At 46.0% G+C, this 21768-nt stretch overlaps 1 protein-coding gene across 3 annotated transcripts in view; it reads right to left on the reverse strand.

Annotated features, from left to right (window-relative positions):
• LOC131669076 (glutamate receptor ionotropic, kainate 2-like) overlaps positions 1-21768 on the reverse strand; it is a 1402504-nt gene that overhangs the window by 1217036 nt on the left and 163700 nt on the right. For all 3 annotated transcript variants that reach the window (XM_058943701.1, XM_058943682.1, XM_058943691.1), the window contains exon 3: positions 16388-16537. In XM_058943701.1, the coding sequence (XP_058799684.1) occupies positions 16388-16537 (150 nt within the window). The remainder of the gene's footprint in view (positions 1-16387; positions 16538-21768) is intronic.

A 21768-nucleotide genomic window follows, 5' to 3' on the forward strand; every position in this document is an offset into this window, starting at 1 on the left:
AGTTTGAGCTTTATATTTTTCATAGTATCATAACCGATAATACAATCTTTTATTAATCTAGGAATAATTATGAAGATAATATCAATGTATTGACTACCCCATTTTACATTCAAATAAATTTGCTTTTTCAATCTCACCGATTTTTGGCCTGTAGCTACCTTAATAACGTGTCCACTAATCGGAAGAGTAGGTTTATCTTTAAAACTACTTAAGTTTTGATTGTAAAATTCTTCTGAAATAGCAGAAACTTCACTACCCGAATCAAGTAGAGCTTTTACTGGAATGTTTTCTAATAAAAGAAATATTTCAGGACAAATTCTGCCCCCATTGCTATTATCGTTATTTGATAATTCACCGTTAATTTCACGTCTAGGATCTTCAAAAATAGTTAATAATTCTTTTGATAATAAATCGTTACTTGATTTTATTGTTGCAACTCGTTGCAAGCTTTTGCATTTATTCGATTTCCGAGAAGCAACATTTACTCGTTTCCCGAGGAAGTACTAGGTACATCTTGTAAAATCGGTTTTGCAATATTCTTATTTTTATTTGCTTTATTATTCTTATTATTCGACTTACTATTTTCAATTGTTATGCTATTAATTTGTTGTTCTCCGCCGCTATCTTTTTGAGCATGACGTGAACTAATATAATCATCATTATCCAAAGAAGATAAAACTTTAATAAATTCTGATATCTTTTTTATATGTCTAGCTTGAACTAATAAACGTACCTCTCTATCAAAATGTCGAGATAATTTATCTATTAATTCTTCTTCATCTAGATTTTCATTTATATTGAAAGCTAAATTAATTTTACGTATAGCATAATTATAACGTGATAATTTTCCACCAAAATATTTTCCAAATTCTATTTCGCGACTAATATTTCTACGTATTTCAGCGTTCCAAAATATCTCTTTAAATAACATTTCAAAATCTTCAAAATTTCTAATTTCACGCTGTACTAATTCATACCAAGAAGAATTTACTCCCGTCATAGATTGAGATAACAAACATAACAATTGAGCAGTATTATAATTACTTGCTTGCAAATAACGTTTGAGATCATTTAAATACTTTACTGGTCGATATTTATAACTATCGTCAAAAACTGGACACGTTAAAGCAGGTTGCTTAATGGTTTCAATAATAGTTTCATTAACAATTGATCTATTTTGTTCATTATTCTTAATTTTATCAATATTCTCACGAAGTACTGAAAATGTTTCATTCATTTCCATAGTAACATTATTTTTCGCTCGAATAATATCATTAAAATTATCTTCACATCTATCTTTTAAAATAGAAATAATTTCATTTGACTTTTCTAAATTTGATTCTAAACTTTTAATTATTTGATCTTGATCAACTATTTTATTCGTTAATCTATCAACTTTATTACTTAAATTGTTAATAGTTTTACAAAATTGTTTTAAAATCATTTTGTAATTTAAACTGATCAGTATGAAATGTCTTTAATTCATCTACTACAGCTCTTTCCCATTCGTGCGTTCTTTTTTGCTGCACGGTCAATTCCTCACCAATTAGTGATTCACTAAGTTCGTTTAGGATTGTTTCGGGAGGACACTCAGTAGAGTTATACATTGGACGTTTCTCGTTTGACATTGTAATATCAACAAAAAAAATCCAAAGCATATAATTAATACAACACCAATAATAAATAATATATGGATGATATTAATCAATTAGTTTCAACAATACATAGGATTTGACAAATAATTGAACAAATTCGAATTATATATAGTAGTTATCAAATTTATTATATAAATAATAACACAAATTATGCGCCTGGAGCGGGCCTAGATACTAATATATGTTCTACGGTATCAGGCAAATGATTCAAATCAGAGCTTATATTTCTCAAACTTGTATCAAATAATCTCATATTCTTTTTGTAATTGTTACCTAAATTAACAAATGATTCCGCAAGTTCCATATATAAAGTACGTAGTTCACTTAATTCTTTTTCTAGTGACGCATTTTTACACATGTAACAGGCTGCCGATTAACCGTTAACCTATGATACCTGTTTGTTATCTCGGTCAACGACGCCTTGTTATCTACGTGCCGAAAGCACGTCAACCTACCTTGTCCGGGAGTGCGCCTGCGCAGAGTCTCCTCGCCAATCCGAGTTGGGTTCCCCAACTCGCCACTTGGCGGCGTTGACGCTCTTGCTAAGCAGCGCTCCTGCGGCCGCTGCTGGAAACTTGGTTTGAGATTCGATTCTACCGATATCCGCGCGATCCGTGCTACGCTACCGGCTTATTCGAATCGAATGTAAACAAACGCGAACTCCGGACAAAGGAAAGACAAAACGATGACACGATTTAGTAATAACTATTGATCGCTTTATTTCAATAAATTGAATACACGGGGGGTTTGCCGAGAGACTCTCGCACGCTAACGCAGATGACAATGTACACGGATGGAGAGAGAGAGAAAACCTCGCGATCGCCGCGAACTAACCGATCGCACGCTATAAATAATCTCTTCGCACATGCTGCGCGGGATCGCACGCTACAACAATATAAGGGATGGTGCACCTACCGCGAGACTGATGGGGATACGGTGGCCAACCGTATCCGATGCACGAGTCGCTAATTAGCTGCTCCGCCGCTCGCTGCACTGCCGCTATTATTGCTGTTGCTGTTGGTGCTGCTGCTGTAGTTGTTGCTGCTGAGGCGACTCCAACCACGCACGTTTCCCAGTGCGCGCACCACTCGCTCACTTTCGCCGATTATCTGCTGCACCCTCTGCTCTCGCTCGCAAAACAACAAAGACAATGTCTGCACCACGCTCACTAATCCGGATGCTACCTGACTGAGTGTCACAGTCGTACTGCCTACCGAACTCTTCCCTCCCGGTCATTGCCCCTACGCGCCCTCTCTCTCTCTCTAACCGATCGCGGCTATTCCGCTCAGCCGCTTGTTAACCCACGCGAGTCGAACGATTTTCGGTAATCGTTGCAGCCCCCTCCTAGCTTCGGACTACCGGACCGAACTACTTCGCCGACTGGCGACCTTATGGACAGGATTGGGAAAGGGAGAATTCAACACAATCCATCCTTATAAACATGACACTTTATTCGCCCATCCCGGGCCACCACTCCCCTACATCACTTGCCGGAGCCTCCTGGCGCCTTATGCCGCGGATAGCGCCAGTGCTCCGACTTGTTGGGACACTCTGATGTCGTGGTGATCCCGGGATGGTTGCAGATGTAGCAGCCCTTCCGCGGCCGTCCGCTGGGGCCAGGCTCCGCCCCTTGGCCCTGACTTCCCGCTGGTGGATGGGGCTGCTGGGCTGGAGTTACCGGGGCGGCGGTAAAAGTCACGCCGCCCACCGTGGCGGATGTGCGTCCCCCATGGGTTCCCACCACCACGGTAGGGTCGGAGACCGACCCGTCCACGCGGACCGTAAACTCCTGCCCGGCACCGGGGGCTCCCGAGACTCTCTTGACCTGAGTCTGTGTCGGGGGCTTGGCCCGAGTCTTGGCCGGGGCCCTACTCGCTGGTGCCGTCGGTGGTAACACCGCCGGCGGGCCCGCGGCCTCTGGGGACTCCGGCCCCCGGTCAACGCGCAGCAGGGCCTCACCATAGGCCCTCTGCCGCCGGACTACCGGAGCCCACTCCCCCAGCATTTCTTGGGCTCCGCGGAAGTCGAGGAACTCCCCCAGGTATGCGTGTATCTGGCGCTGGAGCTCCCCAACAAACTCCCACGCGTTTTCTAACTCTTGGAGGCCCAACCTCACGTGCCTCCAGGAATTTTCGAGCCCGACTTGCTGGGGGATCCGGGAGTGGTTGCAGACCCACTGCCCCCGGCCACAGGCCTCCTTTGGCCTGGGGCACTGAGTCGAGCCGTCAGCCGTCGCTGGCTTGCTCGGCTCCGGGGTCTGCACCCCCTGGTCCGTCGTGGATGTAGACCGACGGCCCTCTTCGGACTGATCGTCGGTCTGGGTGGACGCTTCCCGGGATTCTGGCTTTCTTGTTTACGGCCTCAAGCCTTCCCGGAGGAAGTCGTCCACCCTCTGGCGCGAGCGGCCTTCTCTGGCGGCCACCTTAACCTGGGCCCGGACGAATCTGCGCACGTCGCCGATCAGCCGATCGGCGTCCGGACCCAGTCTCAGGTCGAGCAGCATCTGGGTGGCCGTCTCGAAGGCCTCCTCGCTGATCACCAGCTTCCTCTCCATCTGTAAAAGAGAAGAGGGGGGTTAAGGGATATCTCAGGTTCAGCCCTTAACCTAACCGTCGCTGCGTCACGCTCGACGCTACAATTTACGAGGACGTCCCGGTCCCCTGCGCTTTCCTCGCGAATATGGCCCATTTGCGGGGTTAGCTGGCAGGACCACCTTCCGCACGTGCTGAGTGGTTCTACGGGGCCTGCCTCTTCCCCTTGCCGCATTGCCATTCAGGTCATCTCCGCCTGGTGCCTGAGGTTCGCTCGCAGGGATCTTGCGCGGCCTACCACGGCCTCGCTTAGCTCGATCGGTGTCTTTGGAGCCACCACGGACTCCTCACACTCGTTCGCGGGGGCTGCAATCGCGACGCGCTCGCATATTGGATCCTCGCTGGGATCCTCAACCTTCGCTGGCGGGTCGCCTGCGCCCTCCTCTTCCTCCAACGGTGTTGAGTCCCCGCCTTCCGGTTCCTCTCCGTCCTTGTCCGAGAATGGGCCGAAATAGGGCTTGAGATCCTTAGCGTGGACCAGCTCGGGCAACTCTTCCTGCTGGTTACCGAGGCGGTAGGTATTAGTCCCGCATACCTCCTCTATAACATATGGACCAGCATACTTCGGCGCGAACTTCGCCGAAACACCCTGAGCTGCGGAAGACAAGATACGGTTCCGCTTCCACACCCAGTCCCCAACCCTAAAGTCGGCTTGGCGTCTCCTCCTGTTGTAGTAGACCGCCTGACGGTCCGCCTCCTCTCTGGACTTAGAGCCAGCGCGTTCCCATAAGTTGGGTAACTGGCGCATGTGCTTATCCCATTCGGTCAGTTCTTGGCCCTCAGAAGCTTCCCGGGCCAACTGATCCTGGGCTCTCCTAAAGGTCGAGGTGGAGTGGGCTGTCGACCGAAGACTAGCATAGCCGGGCTATAACCTGTCGCGCTATGAGTTGCCGAGTTCAACGCGAAGTTGAACTCCGGCAGGTGCTCATCCCAGCTCTTATGGTCCCGCTCCACGTAAGACATGAGCATGGCCTTCAGGGTTTTGTTCACTCACTCTGTAGGGTTTGCCTGTGGGTGGTAAACTGGAGTAAGGGCACGCCGGATGCCGTTCCTCAGCAAGTAGGCATCGACCTCCTGATTTTTATATTCGGTCCCATTGTCCGAAAGAAATATCTCGTGTGCGCCGAACCTGGTTACCACCCTCTCATGCAATTCCCGCACGATGGTCCTTCCATTGGCCTTGCGTACGGGTGCACACTCCACCCACCGAGTGAATAGGTCTAGAAAGACCAAAATTTATTCAAACCCTCTCGAGCTCTTTGGGAAAGGGCCAGTAATATCACTGGCCACCACCTGCCAGGGTCGCGAGACCTCTCGACGACCCATCAGTACGCAAGGCAGCCTCTGTTCCGCCTTGCACTGCTGACATACCGAGCAACTCTTAACGTACTCTCTGTCCTGCTCATACATTTTTGCCAGAAATACAGGTGCCTAGCCCAGGAGAACGTTCGTTCTCTCCCCTGGTGCCCCGCTGCTGGCGCATCGTGTACCTCTTCGAGCACTTGAGATCTTTTCTCGGCAGGAACCACTAGCTTCCAGGCTTCCTCATTATCGATGGACCCCTCGCTCTCCTCAGTCGGATTGTAATGGTACAATCTCCCTCCAACTACCTTCCAGTTAGGCTGAGAGTGTGGATCCTGGCATACTTCTCGGTATTTCTGTAGATACCAGGCATCGGCAGTTTCCGGCTGATGAGTCATGGCACCCACTTCTACCACCCCCTTCTCATAGGCCCTAGACAAAGCGTCTGGCACCACGTTGAGGTCTCCTTTTCGATACTCTATATCGAAAACATGTCCTTGCAGTGCTAACGCCCAACGCGCTAGCCTTCCTGTAGGATTCCTCATACTGTGGAGCCACCTAAGGCAACTATGATCGGTGATGACTTTGAAGTGGTGCCCCTCAACATAAGGCCGGAACTTCCCGATAGCCCATACTACTACCAGGCACTCTCGTTCGGAGACTGTATAGTTCCTTTCCGCACTGTTTAGGGAGCGACTAGCATACTCAATTACGCGCTCCTGTCCATCGATTTCTTGCGTCAATACCGCGCCTATCCCACTATCGCTCGCATCCGTTTGTAATACGAACTGTGCGCTGGGATCTGGCGACTGCAAGATTGGTGCCGAGACCATTGCGTCTCGTAACCTTTCGAAAGCCTGCTCCTGTTCCTGCTGCCAAGCAAACGGGATGCTCTTCTTCGTCAGGCGGTTTATCGGCTCAGCGATTGTCGCGAAGTCGGGTATAAAGCGACGATACCACGACATCATCGCCATAAATCGCTTCACCTGCTTGATGGTCCATGGTGCTGGGTACTCCATAATAGGCTTGACCTTCTCGGGATCCGGCCTTACCCCTTCACGGTTCACAAGGACCCCCAGGTACTTGACTTCCGACTTACAGAAGTGGCTTTTGGTCTTATTCACAGTGAGACCCGCACCCAGAATTCGTTGTAAAACTAATCCCAGGTGTCGCTTATGCTCCTCAAAGGACGGCGAGATAATTATCACGTCGTCGAGGTAAGCAAAAGCGAAAGGATCTAACTCCGGGCCAATCACTTTGTCCATCAACCTCTGGAAGGTCGCGCCTGCGTAAGACAATCCGAAGGGCATTCTCTTGAACTGAAAATGCCCCAGGCCAGGGACTGTGAACGCCGTAATGGGGCGCGACTCCTTTTTAAGAGGAATCTGTTGGTACGCGCTACTCAAGTCCAGTGTCGAGATGAACTTAGCATCCCTGATCCTTCGCAGGATGTCGCTCATGAAGGGCAATGGATAGGCGTCCGGCTTGGTTACCGCGTTTACCTTCTGGTAATTTACGCAGAACCGATATTTGCCATCTGCCTTCTTCACCATTACCACTGGACTTGACTACCCGCTGGTTGCTGGTTCAATGACGTCGTTGTCCAGCATGACCTTGACCAGCGCGTGCATTTCGTCTCGCACCCTGTCGGAGACCGAGTAGTACTTTTGTTTACAGGGTCGAGCGTCTCCGATGTCTATCTCATGCTCAACCCCCACAGCACAGCCTAAACTCTCCCCTGCGTCGGGAATTAATCCATCGACGAGGCTAGCCACTTCTTGGCGCTGTGCTTCCGAGGCTTCTACCAGGCCTACGGGTGCGAGGCACGACGTACCAGTGACGCTTGCCACTTCCAACGGTACCGCTACTTTGGCTTTCGCCAAGTACAACTGGTCCGTGTCAGGGTTCAGGTTGGCGCTGAATTCCCTCACGAAATTCGCGCCCACATAGCAGTCATCAGACAGCAGTGGCGTTATAGCGACCCTTACATCCTTTGTGATTCTCCCTACCGTGAAGGGGAAAATCACATGACTCAAGATGGGACATGGGCGACCGTCGGCGATCTTTGCTTCTCCCGCACGCGTCACATCCAGGCCCAGTCCCATGTCCGATGCCAATCTAAGCCCGAGTTGACCCATTACCGTCGATGAGGCCCCGGTATCGTAGAGTGCCCTCAACTTGTAGGCACCTATGTCCACCTCAAGCCACCATCTGGTCTCATCCTCATGATTATACCTGCGGGGAGCATTCTCCGTCCCTTTTTCCTCAATGGTCCGGAGGCTTTCACGGCTTCTCTTGCCTTGGGTCGCCGCTACTCGCGTCGACGTGCTTTCACCCGCTGGTTTCTGGGTCGCCGGCGTATCCTCTGGAGCGTCAGGTGGTCTCCTGGAGCTTTTAGGTCTGACGGTCTCCTCTCCGACCCATTCAAACCCCTGCTCCACCACCTGAATTCGACCTCCATACCCTTCGAGGATACAAAATGCCCGGTCGCCCAGATCAGGCATCTACTCGGTCGCTGTCGCTTCCAACGCCACCGCACTGCCAGGACTCGTGGGGTCTGATATCCCTGGCGAGACCTTCCTGAACCCTGGGGTCGCTGACGTGCCCCTGCCACGTTCAAGCGACCCGCGACGAGAGGTCACCTTTACTGTGGTCGCGGAGGGGACCTCCGTCCTCCGTTTCCCTACCCGTTTCCCTTGTTGCAATCCGGGCAGTACCTCCTGGTGAAGCCCAGCTTGCCGCAAAACGAGCACTTGATTGGTTGCGAGAAATCTATTTTTCTCCGCTGACCCTCTCGTCGCTGGCCAGGGGACCCAGGGGAGGTTTTATTCCTCCCCTTTTCTTGCGGCCGACCCCTCGGCCGCTTGGGAGAGTTAGTCTTCCTCTCCTTAAAGTACCGGTCCATTTCGCGTCGCAGTGTCGCAATCTGCGACGACAGATCTTCAATGCGGTCTGTCGCCTGCGTTGCGGCGATTGTGGACCGGTCCTCGGGTTTCCTGATCTGGGTTTTGACCGGTGACTCGGGTTGCAGCTGTTCCCTACCCCGCGGTTTGTTGGACATGGCCGCCGTTCAGGGTCCTGCCCGGGGCGGTGGTGCCTTTGTTGACACCCCCATGTGCTGGGGGTATAACGTGGACGTAGGCTCCAGCCTGGTCCTCGAGCGCTCGTCGTCCCGCAAAGCAGTCTCGATTTCAGTCGCCCGGGCGTGGAATTCGTCCACGTTGAAAAACGCGTTCCTCCGCAGCTGCATACGGATGGCGGGCAGGAGATTTGGGTATAACAAATCTAACTGTCGCTGTTCCGGTAACGGCGGGCGTAGCTGGGCTAGCATGAAGAGGAGGTGGCAGGCGTACTCTCGTACCAGCTCTCCTTTCTCCTGGTACCGTGCTTGAGCCTCTTGCAGCAATCTTTGTTGCTGCAGCTCGCTCGACCCGAACCAACGTCGAGCGCCAGCTACGAAATCGGCGTAACTCCTCCACTTAAACTTGTTAAGCTCGTACCAGGTCCTCGCAACACCTTCGAGGAGCTATGATACCGAGCACAAGATTTCGCCGTCCATTAATCCGGAGCCCGCGCGTAGATCCTCCAGTCTTGACAAGAAGGTATCCACGCACTCTGAAGCCGTACCTGAGTATCGCAGCTTCCATCCTCGGACTATCCTACCCGCATCCCGAGTCGTATAGTACCCTGACGCCGCATTGGTGTCATACCAGCGGGATCCTTCCGGGATCGCCTGCTCCTCACCCATGTCGGCGTCCCTTGGTCCTCTTCGTAGTGGCTGCTCCGTCCGTAAAGGCACCTGCCTTTGGGGAGCCTCTTGAGGTTCGCCAGGGGTCGGTCGCTGGGGTTCCGGGGTACTTCCTGGTACCCTCGGGTCGTAGTGACACGTATACGTGGACTGGAAATCCACGGTTCTTCTGGGCCGCTCCGGTATCGTAGTTTGTCGATTGGTGGGGTCCCTGTTCCTCAACTGCTGGACCTCCACCTGCAGGGCGGTCACCTGGTCGCTCCACCGCGCGCATACCTGGTCGTGTCTTTCCAGCATCTCTAATATGCGGTTGATCCCGACACGGTTGCGTTCGATTTCTTCCTTTAATCGCTCGGTCACGCACCGCTCCTCCTCTTCTTCTTGAGGTTGTAGCTCCGTGTTCTCGAAACGACAAGCTCTTTGCCTATCTGGCGATCCGGTGGAACCCTTGTGTTCACTACTGACCACCACCGAGGGCCCCTTGACCTCGCCGGTTCCCCCTTCCTCAACGGGTTCTCGCTCCCCCATTTCGCTCCGACTGTCTTCCTCAAGGTTGTCGAAGACTGCAAGAGTCCGCGTCAAGTTCGCCTCTACTACCTCATCTCTATACAGCAGCATGAGCGGATGGGCGACGAGATCCTCGGCATCAGCTGCTTCTAACTCCTGTCGCCTGGACTACAGCCACCTCTCTCGGCTCCTTCGTCTGCGTTGTGTCGCCTCCCTATCCAACGCCGCTCCTTGGAAGTCCAGGTCGATATATTCGCCTAACAACCAATACGCTAGCCGAACTGCCTGCATCAGCTTGGGACCGTCTGTACGCAACTCCAGTTACGTCAGTTATCTATCCAGCTGTGTCGAAGGCAGCACCGATGCCCACCGGGTTATCGCGTCGGCGGTATCCTCCATATCGCCTATGCTGGGGTGTAGGTGACGGTTGAGGTTAATTTACCTAGTCGACCACTACCGCCTCCTATCGCCCAAGCCGCGAGCGGGGTGTTGCAATTTATATCAGCAACTACCCTAATACGCCTTCAATTCCAAGGCAACAATCCACGGGGCTCGTGGGTGTGTGCAGGTGCCGCGTACCCTAAGGAAGTACGAACTTCCACTCGCAACTACCTGCCTATAGGTGGAGACTAACTGTTTGTTAGCTCCACCGAGTTAGTAAATCTAACCCTACACGCACCCCAATTGCGTGCTCTGCAGGTACTGTCGCTCGGTCACTAACCCCCACCTAAATGTTCTGAGGTGTGGATAACCACTTGACAAAAAACGGAAAAAAACAACAATTTGTCACCACTTTTATTTCGTTTCGGCGACTCTGGACGTCTCTTCGACCGTTAGGGTTAGTGTGCTCTCGGCTCACAAAAGCAGGTGTTATTGGGTCGGACAGGCGCCTTTTCCCTACTGCAGAGCACGTGCCGAACGATCCACGTGTTATTTTACCCGCTCGCACCTTAATACGCACGCGCGTAAGTGTCTCTCTCTCCCGTGCGTCGCTCTCTCTTTTTGTGCAAATTGACTTCCCTTGTGTGTGTGAGTCCTAATATTTGTTGGGCGCCATGTAACAGGCTGCCGTTTAACCGTTAACCTATTATACCTGTTTGTTATCTCGGTCAACGACGCCTTGTTATCTACGTGCCGAAAGCACGTCAACCTACCTTGTCCGGGAGTGCGCCTGCGCAGAGTCTCCTCGCAAATCCGAGTTGGGGAACCCAACTCGCCACTTGGCGGCGTTGACGCTCTTGCTTAGCAGCGCTCCTGCGGCCGCTGCTGGAAACTTGGTTTGAGATTCGATTCTACCGATATCCGCGCGATCCGTGCTACGCTACCGGCTTATTCGAATCGAATGTAAACAAACGCGAACTCCGGACAAAGGAAAGACAAAACGATGACACGATTTAGTAATAACTATTGATCGCTTTATTTCAATAAATTGAATACACGGGGGGTTTGCCGAGAGACTCTCGCACGCTAACGCAGATGACAATGTACACGGATGGAGAGAAAGAGAAAACCTCGTGATCGCCGCGAACTAACCGATCGCACGCTATAAATAATCTCTTCGCGCACGCTGCGCGGGATTGCACGCTACAACAATATAAGGGATGGCGCACCTACCGCGAGACTGATAGGGATACGGTGGCCAACCGTATCCGATGCACGAGTCGCTAATTAGCTGCTCCGCCACTCGCTGCACTGCCGCTGTTATTGCTGTTGCTGTTGGTGCTGCTGCTGTAGTTGTTACTGCTGAGGCGACTCCAAGCACGCACGTTTCCCAGTGCGCGCACCACTCGCTCACTTTCGCCGATTATCTGCTGCACCCTCTGCTCTCGCTCGCAAAACAACAAAGACAATGTCTGCACCACGCTCACTAATCCGGATGCTACCTGACTGACAAGGAAGGTACCCGAGGTGTACCTCACCGATTTTCTTGAAATTGTGATATGTTGTAGAACATCAAAAAATATTCGACGCGTATTTTTTTATACGTGCCCATAAGCCCATTTAAGGGGTGAAACCCACCCTTGAAGTTCACCCCTAAAAACAAATTTTTTTTAATTTCTCGAATACAATTCGTAATTTTTTACTGAAACAAAGTGGGTAACACTTGTTATTGAAAAGCACATATTTATGCATTGTTTTTAGTCATCAGACTCGTAACCCCCGTTTTTTATTAATGAAAAACTATATTTGATGACCATTTTTTTCACTATACACATTCCAAAATCTGTTAAATCTTGACAAAATTAATTGTTTTATGCACAATAATCAAAAATAAAGTTGACCTGTTCCGGCATTTTCAAAAAAAAAATCCCTTGTGGGGGTGAGCTACCCCTAACATTTATACTATTATATTTCATTATTCCATTACGATATCATGGTGTAAATTTCTTGGATACTATTAAAATTGTTAAGTAGTTGATGTAGTTTGAAATTTTCTGAAATCAGCCCTTACAAATGAATTCATCCCTAAAACTCAATCTCAAGTATTATTTTTTCATTACTTGAAAATACCCTAGGACTATTCAGTGGCGTAAAACGTGTAATAATATTAGTTCACATCCTTGGTATTGAATTAGAATTCTTCACCCCACTAATGTATCAACCCCTATTTTTCAATAAAAAAATGACACCCTTTTCCATATGAAATTACTAGTTTCTTGAGTTTGACGAAAAAAATTTTGGCAGTATGCACAATATTCAAATACGAAATCGACTGTTCTCACCTTAATAAAAATAACCTATAATAAGGGGTGTACCAGCCCCACAGGAGATATTGTCGTATCTCTATGATTTTATTCTTTTTCTATGGGACTTTCAAAAGTAATAAAAAATTAATGATTCAAAGTACAAAAAAATTTTAAATTTAATATTTCAATAGTTTCGAGTTTTAATGTTACTTTTTATAATCCTGGCAATAATGATAATCATTAGAAAAATGTTTCAAGCATAATGATTTCTTACACCAAGAGCATCTTACAATTGCTGAGTTAGAGCAACCAGGAACTTCACAACGCTCATTACAATCATTACCTAAACTAAAATCTACGGGGTTATCAAATTTATCTGGCTTTGATTCAACGTAGCCACTTTTATACCATGAATATTTGAATAGGTTATTGTATCGAGGAGATGACAATTGATTATGTACCAAGGATTGGAGTTTTATAATGTTATTTCTTTTATGAAGTTCTATATCCTCATTCATTAATGTTACACTGTCCTCGAAGCGACGGACGTAATTTTTCCACACTCGGAAGCCGAAAGCATCTAGTGGCTGAATTTTGCCTGTTGTTCCTTTTGGAATTATTTTTACATCAACAATTTTGTTTGGAGGTGCTGCTTCCTTTACAGCATCAGGGCAATGCCCACTCAACGAATCAATTAATAAGACACTTGAATGCCCAACATTGGGAAAATACACATCCTTCAGCCATGTTTTGAAATGTTCTGTAACCATTGAAAAAACTCATTTTTATTCATATGACATAAGTTAAAAATTGTAATCATCAATAATAAATATCATACCTGAAGTCAGTTTGCCAGAAGCGGAAGGCATCACGTAAATATTTGATGGCTTGAATAATTTGGATTCTACTACCGGTCCAAAGGTTCCTTTACTTTCTTTTAAAACAATGAATAATGGGGAAAGCAGTCTCCTATCACCTGAAATGAGTGGTTGAATTGTGTAACTGTGAGTCGTCGAACTTACAGATTCTACAAGACATTCAATTTGCTTTTCGCCTTCAATAGCTAGTGTTCTTTCCGAGTGCATTTCAATTTGAAATCCACTCTGATCTGAATTGTAAATTGATTCCAAACCTTTGCTTTTAATTATTTTTTTCACATCTGAAACAAAATCATCAGCTGTTTTTTGTAAATATTCTCTCCCTTCAACAGTCTTTTTTGTTACGAATTTATTTATCTTTCTGCTGACTATTCTGTGAGCCTTTTTAAAATTTTGTAGCCAATGACGTGACGCTTTAAACCTTATATCTTCATGTCCAACGATTTTCTGAGCTTGTAATGCCCATTTTTGTAAATCTCTATCGTGAATTATATAACCGGCATCGAAAGCCGACTGAAAATTATCTAATACAAATTTATTGATTCTTCCAATTTTTTCTTTATAAGTGCCTCCTTTATTCAAAGTATGCGCCCATCGTTTCAACTGTGTAATTGATTGGACTTTTCGAAATCTATGCTGCACAGTTTGCAGAGCGAGATTTTTCGTAACTCCACTTCTCCAATAGTCCACAGCTTTTCGTTTGTAATCCCAAGATAGATCTTCTGTATCCGCTGTACATACTAGTGAGTGTTCATCAACATCCGCTGACCAGATTTTATCAATATCTTCAACAATATGCATTTCAGTATCCTTAAATGGTTCTTGAAAAGCTAATGTAGATTCCACAATGAATTCTGGATCCTCAAAGTTATTTATACAATCAAGTAATAGTTTTTCTATATTATCCTTCAAAGCAATTTCATCTTTAGTAATGGGACTTTCTTGTATATTCATAGCTTGAAAAGATAATAATAATAATTGTATAATATTTATACGATTAATAGTCATTTTTCCAATACCTAGAAATAATAATTATTATTTGTTTTTTATATGATGAAATCCGAAGCACATTAATTTGAATATTTTTTTACAAAGTCAGGCAATAATTTTTAATATCATTTAAATCAACATTACACTGACAATTACGTATCAATTTCATTTCTAATTTCTTCGAACGATAATTGAATATTGAAAATTCCAAAATTTCTTGTCCATCTTTGATCCCTCACCAATTCTGGAAAAAGACCACATAAAAATATGAAGTATTGCATTTTATAACTCTTTATAAGCTATATCTAAATCACTAATTAAAAAATTATTTTCGTCAAATACGATGTGAGTATGAAAATTTTTGAGCTTCTTTCTCCGGAAAAATATTTAATTCAAAAATGTAGAGTAAAAAAATGATGAAAATAATTTTTTATGGTTTCTTTAGATAGGGCTTGTAAAGAGCTGTAAAATAGAGTACTTTCAATTTCTGTGCGTTTTTTGAAAAATGGCGAGGGCATGTATACAATATCTATCAATTACCGCGTTAAGAAATTTTACGCAAAAGGAAATTTTACTTACAATCAGGAAATAAGTATTGACCAAAAATTATATGGTAGAATTAATATGTACGAATTCCAAAATACTATGTTATACTTTGATGAAATTTGAAGTTTGAAATTTGGTTGCACATTTATTGGATTCCAATGTAATTTCTTGTAAATTCAACAAACACTGCACTCACAATTAATATACTGATTCAAACGAGCTCGATGAAGCTCTGACTAAAGACTGATGATGAGAGGTAATATCGAGTATTCGAGTGTTGTTTTGGCGAGCTGATTGTGAGTTCAAGAGTGTGATCGCATCGTCGAAAAAGGTCTTATCTATCCAAAACATAGCAAGACGATAATTTAACCGTTGAGGTTTTTCCCACCGTCCGATCTCGACAACAACAACAAGAAAATGATAAATTTAATCTTATCTTGTTATTTTAAGCTGTTCACTTCTCTTAATTTGTTTTCCAAGCGTTTATACGTTTATTCTTCGTATGCATTTATTCGATAATTATTTAGTTCTTCTTGCTTTGAATCATTAATTTTTTATTACTTTTGAAAGTCCCATAGAAAAAGAATAAAATCATAGAGATACGACAATATCTCCTGTGGGGCTGGTACACCCCTTATTATAGGTTATTTTTATTAAGGTGAGAACAGTCGATTTCGTATTTGAATATTGTGCATACTGCCAAAATTTTTTTCGTCAAACTCAAGAAACTAGTATTTTCATATGGAAAAGGGTGTCATTTTTTTATTGAAAAATAGGGGTTGATACATTAGTGGGGTGAAGAATTCTAATTCAATACCAAGGATGTGAACTAATATTATTACACGTTTTACGCCACTGAATAGTCCTAGGGTATTTTCAAGTAATGAAAAAATAATACTTGAGATTGAGTTTTAGGGATGAATTCATTTGTAAGGGCTGATTTCAGAAAATTTCAAACTACATCAACTACTTAACAATTTTAATAGTATCCAAGAAATTTACACCATGATATCGTAATGGAATAATGAAATATAATAGTATAAATGTTAGGGGTAGCTCACCCCCTCAAGGGATTTTTTTTTTGAAAATGCCGGAACAGGTCAACTTTATTTTTGATTATTGTGCATAAAACAATTAATTTTGTCAAGATTTAATAGATTTTGGAATGTGTATAGTGAAAAAAATGGTCATCAAATATAGTTTTTCATTAATAAAAAACGGGGGTTACGAGTCTGATGACTAAAAACAATGCATAAATAAGTATATAAGAATATACTCAAACCGTCAACTATTCTACGCATGCAAATTACTATATTTTAATCCTCGTTCTATCTATCACATAGGTTCGCAGCTCTCGCAAGTAGTCCTAAAACACTATTTATCCGCTTCGAAACTCGCGCCTAAACAACATTTAGCGTAGACGTAACAATATAATGCCAAGATATTGAAATGCAATAACTTTTTACTATTAAAATAAACTTACCAATAGAAGCCGTTTTGAAACTATCAAAGTTTGCATTGGTTTTTTTGATAGCTATAAAATTGAAATTGTTGTTGAAATCAGCATTCAAGTCATTAACAGCTGTGTCAAAAGCTTTTTCCAGTTGTTGATCACCTATATGAAAAATAGCCCCTGCAATAATCCAGTATTAGCTTCCTTGAAATTTTAAATCCGTTAAAATGTTCGTGTAATATTGAATCGTTATAAAGACAGAAATTCAGAAAACTTACGAAAACAATCTTTTCGCTAGTTTTTCAATTTCTCACTTTGATTAACCAAAATTTTGCGAGTTAACAAAAATTACAGAGGTACACTTAGTTACCTATCTGCAAAAATGATAGGATATAATAAATAAAATAAAATAAGTTATAAACAAATATAATTAAAATAAAACAATTACGTGTATAATATTTTATTTTTGCAACCCATTTTTGCATAAATATTTATTTTCAATAGAGCAGTTGTATTCATTTATTTATTAAAAGTTCTAAATTGATTAGTTACATATTGAACTATCATCACCTACAGTGAACATGAAGCCTTTGTTTGAAGAATTGTTATAAAAATATATTTATAAATAAATTTAAACAAAATTAATAAATGGTACAAAAATGAAATCCTGTATTTTACTTATTTGATAGATTATATAATAACTTAAAAAACATTTTTGATATTACGGAAGGAAGGAAGTTATTTAGGACTAAAAGACAAGAAGAGAAAACGTGCGAAGAGTCTGACTACGAAGGGACACGGAGTAGAAGAAAAGAAATCCATGATGACGGTATAAATAATAATCAACTTATTAATTTCAATATTTTACCATTTTTTATAGCCGACTCAGAAATTCTTCATTAAATAATATTTATATGTTATTTAATTAATGAGACATACTATAAAGAAAAATCACGCCTCGGCCGTTGCTTTCCGTTGAACTCTCGCCAATGCCCGCGCGCCTTGCCAAGCTAAAAGTGTGCGCCGGTTGAGCACACTCTCATTGTTTTGGTTTTTCTGATTTGAGATGCGACGGCGGTGACAGCGGGCTAGAGGGAGAGCCCGAATCCAAGTGTCGGGCAGCGAGCGAGGAGACACAGGGAGATAGAGAGACAGAAGAGAGAAGAGGAGAGAGAGAGACAGACGCTGGCAGAACTGCACGCGCACCCTCCGATAGAAGAAGAGGAATAGGCAGTCGAGTTTGAACCTTTTGACCGATCGCCGCGCGCACAGTTTATAGAAATAGTTTTTGTGAGTTTTCCCGCGCCCTCGCCGATAGTTATTGTGACGGATACGTACCCGGTGCTCAGAAGCGAGAGAGTGAGAATTGTTGTCGGGGATGAGTCCAACCGAAAGTGCAGCAGGGCCGGCACCGGTGCACGTGGGAAAAACGGCGAGGTGTCGCGGTATGTGCGCGCGTGCGGTCATTTTTGGTGCGGAGCAACGGAGAGCGGCAATAAGAGATAATTATAATATGGACAATTCCACACAATACAAAGTTAACAATAGCCACCAAATCACACACTCATTCAACAACAAATAACAATAGCAATAGCCACAACAACAACTAACAATAGCAATAGCCACAACAACAACTAACAATAGCAATAGCCACAACAACATTAACAATAGTAATCATAGCAACAACAGTATCAACAACAACAGCAACAACACTAATAACAATAAGATCAGGGTGCATGGAGGAAAACAGGAGAGCAAAGGGAGAAGGACAGCATAACAACAACGAGTAGTACGGAGAAAGTCGGTGCCGTGTTATCTCTCTCTCTCTCTCTCTCTCTCTCTCTCTCTCTCTCCCTCTCTCTCTCTGCCTGATGCTCGAGCTTTGAGAACTCTCGCCGACTTACACAACATCCACATCGTATCCACTGATTCTACACATCACTGTCTCGACATAAATCCCCCTTCCCACGTCACATTTGACCTCTTCATACTGAAAGACTCTAATGCCATCCAGAGCTTTAGAAAATCCGATACTCCCTTTATTGCTGGCCATGATTTTATCACGCTCACCTCTTCTCCCTTAGCCGCTACTGCTCGAATTCGCAACCTACCCTTTTCAGCTCCTTGAGCGTAGCGAACGGTTTCCCGTACAAATACCTCGCGAAGGTGGGATGCAAACCTTCTTTGCAAATCGCCACCTGCCTTTTCTCCGACGGAGGCCTATCAGACCGGCGAACGATACATTGGAATGCGGACACGTAATCACCCAGCATTTCTCCTTCAGCCTGTGTCCGTAACCGTGACTCCTGGTATAAATCCTCTCTTTTATAATGCCTTCCGCATTCCTCCTTTAAATCTGCGAGGAACTCCCTGAGGGTTCGCCAAGTATCTTCATTATTCCGATACGAGAGCCTTTACCGTTAATACTATGCCCACCGTCCGGAGTACTTCATCATCTTTCAACCTGTAAAAATCCTGGCACTTCCTAATATCGCCTGCGAAACCGTCGACATCCGCTCCTCCGTCGCCCGAAAACTTCAGCGACCAAGAGCGAAAGGCTTTCACCGCGCCCATCGGTTTATAACGTCGGGGCTACAAGTACTCCGGCGCCTCGGTTTGCGACTGGCTAGCCCCGCCTCATCCGAACTCGGGGACTCGCTCTAACTATCCTCCCATTCGCTGGCCGATGGGCACCTCGTCCTGTACTCCTCCCTAGACCTTCCCGGATCGGCAAAACGTGGTCCAGCCCGCGGCGACGTTCCCTCGATTTTCACAGAGTGATTCTCTCGAGCGCCGCCCTTCAACAGTTCCCTCACTAAGTCTTCCCAATTTCTCATGACCTCCCCAATCTCGCGTGGTAATGCCGGGGTGTTCGTCCTCCTGTCGAACGGCCCCAATATTTCCTCTCCGATGGCGTCGCTTTCCTCTTTGGAGAAAAATTCGTCCTCCGAAACCGGCTCACGCGAGCTACTTTCCTGCCGCCGGCGCGACGCAGAGTGAGACGGTCGCTCCTCTCGCGTCCGTCTACGTGGCGTCCGAGTCGCCGTCGTACCCTCAGCGCGCGGCGCATCCCGCCTACCCGCCTGCATCCCCAACGCAGCCTCTTCTACGCGATATAAATTATTCGCGCTCTCAGATAACGCTGCTCGCACTTCCCTTCGCATAACCAATCCAGGCAGGCTCGCGACGATGTTCCACGCCTGCCCGAAAACGTTAGAGCCTCCCGCGACACCCCGGAACGCCACCTCTCCGTGAGGCGCCAACTCTTTCCTCGAATCGGCGAGAGCCGTCGCCCCATCATTTGACGCAATTTGGGCATTGTCCTACCCGTCCTCGCTCTTATACTCTGGCCAGCCTCTCTGCGCCGCCACCGGTTGCGGCTACTCGTCCGAGGATGCCAAGCTCTCTCGCCTGCGAATTGACGCAGGCTCGATCTGGCCTTCCAGTCGTCTGTTGCTCCCTTTGCTTCTATCCGGCTGCAGGTCTATGTTGACCTCACGCGATTCCTTCCGCAGAATGCCCTCTGGTGGGCCCGTTATAACGCCCAACTCAAAGTCACTAGGACTCAGGGGCGGATTAAACTCCGGCCGTTCACGCGAGATCATATAGCGCAGCATGCGCTGCTGAAGTTCTCTGAAGCTACCCGTCACGCTTAGGCCATAGCTCTTAAAGAGACTCATTAACTCCGCGGGCGGCGTCTCATTGATTCGCCGCTTAAGGGCCCGTACTGATCTATCCTTTAAAATTTCGCACATAATCGCGCCTGCCGTCCCGCTCAGCGGTATTTTGACAAGCCACTTGCTTTCCGCACCGCCCGAACACCCAATCCACTATCACGCTCGCGATGTGGGCACAACCGACGACCGCGTCGCGCAACTGTCCAATTATATAAAAACGAAATTAAACAAAAAGAAACACTAATGACCAACACTAACTTGCCCGAAACTATAGTCCAGTCTACTCTCATCATCGGCGGATGCGACTTCTACGCATTCGCTTTCTGTCGTTTGTCCGTTACACTCGATCAATAATATAAAATAATATTTCAGGCAGTGCGAATTATACACACTGCTCTGTGTCCTTAATCTCAAAATAAAAACACAAATACTAACTACTCACTCTCGCCGCGGCTCTCAGGGAAGGGCGCACCTTAGATAATTTGCTTATCAAAACAGCTTAGTACCCAACGGCCGTACCGTTCAAGCATCTAACTAACCGCGCTGACAATAACCGCTTCTTAAATGGACTCGTCTATCCGTCCCTTTACCGGTCCTATACTATGGGTATGATGAGTAGTGGCCTTCGACACGTTAGGTCGATGACTCACTCGCCCGTGCCTAAGTGTAGCGATGACAACACAACCATGCTACAAATTCGGCCACGTATCTCTCTCTCGACCGGCGCTCTCTGTGAACCCGAGATGGGGAATGTAAACAAACACCGTTCGAGCCGCGACTCAACGCAGCTCGACCGATCGTTCGGTCACCTCTCCTCTCGGCCTCAACCGACCTTTTCAAATTCCTTTGTTTCCGCGAATTGCTTTTCTACTTTATAATTTCGCGTCCTCTCTCTCTTTCTCACGACTATCTCAATCGCGATTTCCGCGAGTTTCCCACAAGGGATGCCATGTCACACATACGTTAATAATTTTGAATTCCGCATGGGAAATAAGTCCGATCTACGTCGCGTCACAAATTATTTTAAGGGGGAAGGCTCGGAAGGCACATTCGCTTCGTCACGGAAAATTAACGAAAGCCTATGTCGTCCGGTAGTGTCGATGATCGCGATTTACCTAGTTACGAGAGAGACAGGTTGCACAAAGAAACTCATCATTTCGGACATTTATTTACACTTAGTACTAACAGTAATTTACATACGGCATTTGACGTGTGCGTCGGCCAAGTCCGGGCTAGTCCGTTCCGTGCGAATTAACGCACAGGAAACAGAACATCCCCTTACAACTGTTCCGCGAATTCCTGCGAGTGCGATGCGAATTTATGCATGCAGCCACTCGTCCGCGTCCGGCCGATACAATGCTCAGAGAGAGAGAGAGAAATCGAGGCGTGCACCGAGAAACGAAAAACGGTACCTGACCTTAGGAGGGAACGCTGCTGCGGAAGTCCGCGTCCACTGGGCCAACTATGTCGTCCTCGAAAGGTGGAACTCTAGGTGGATGCAGATGGTCCTGTCCTCCTCTTTGATTCCGTTCACTCGATGACGATTAACTTGTCACACACTTCTCGGTCGCGAGGCTCAACTAGCTCAAAATTAGTTGCTGGTCAAAGCCACACTAACTGCTATCTCGCTCTTTCCGCGACGTCTTACGCGCCCCTGCCTATAGGTACCCAAAACGGCCGAGCGCCGCCGGCTACGCACACCTGTGCGACTCATGCCAGTGACACTACTTCTCT

Source organism: Phymastichus coffea, unplaced genomic scaffold (assembly GCF_024137745.1).
Source record: "Phymastichus coffea isolate CEN01 unplaced genomic scaffold, Cenicafe_Pcof_1.1 PCOF00007, whole genome shotgun sequence".
In the NCBI taxonomy this organism is placed as follows: Eukaryota; Metazoa; Arthropoda; class Insecta; order Hymenoptera; family Eulophidae; genus Phymastichus; species Phymastichus coffea.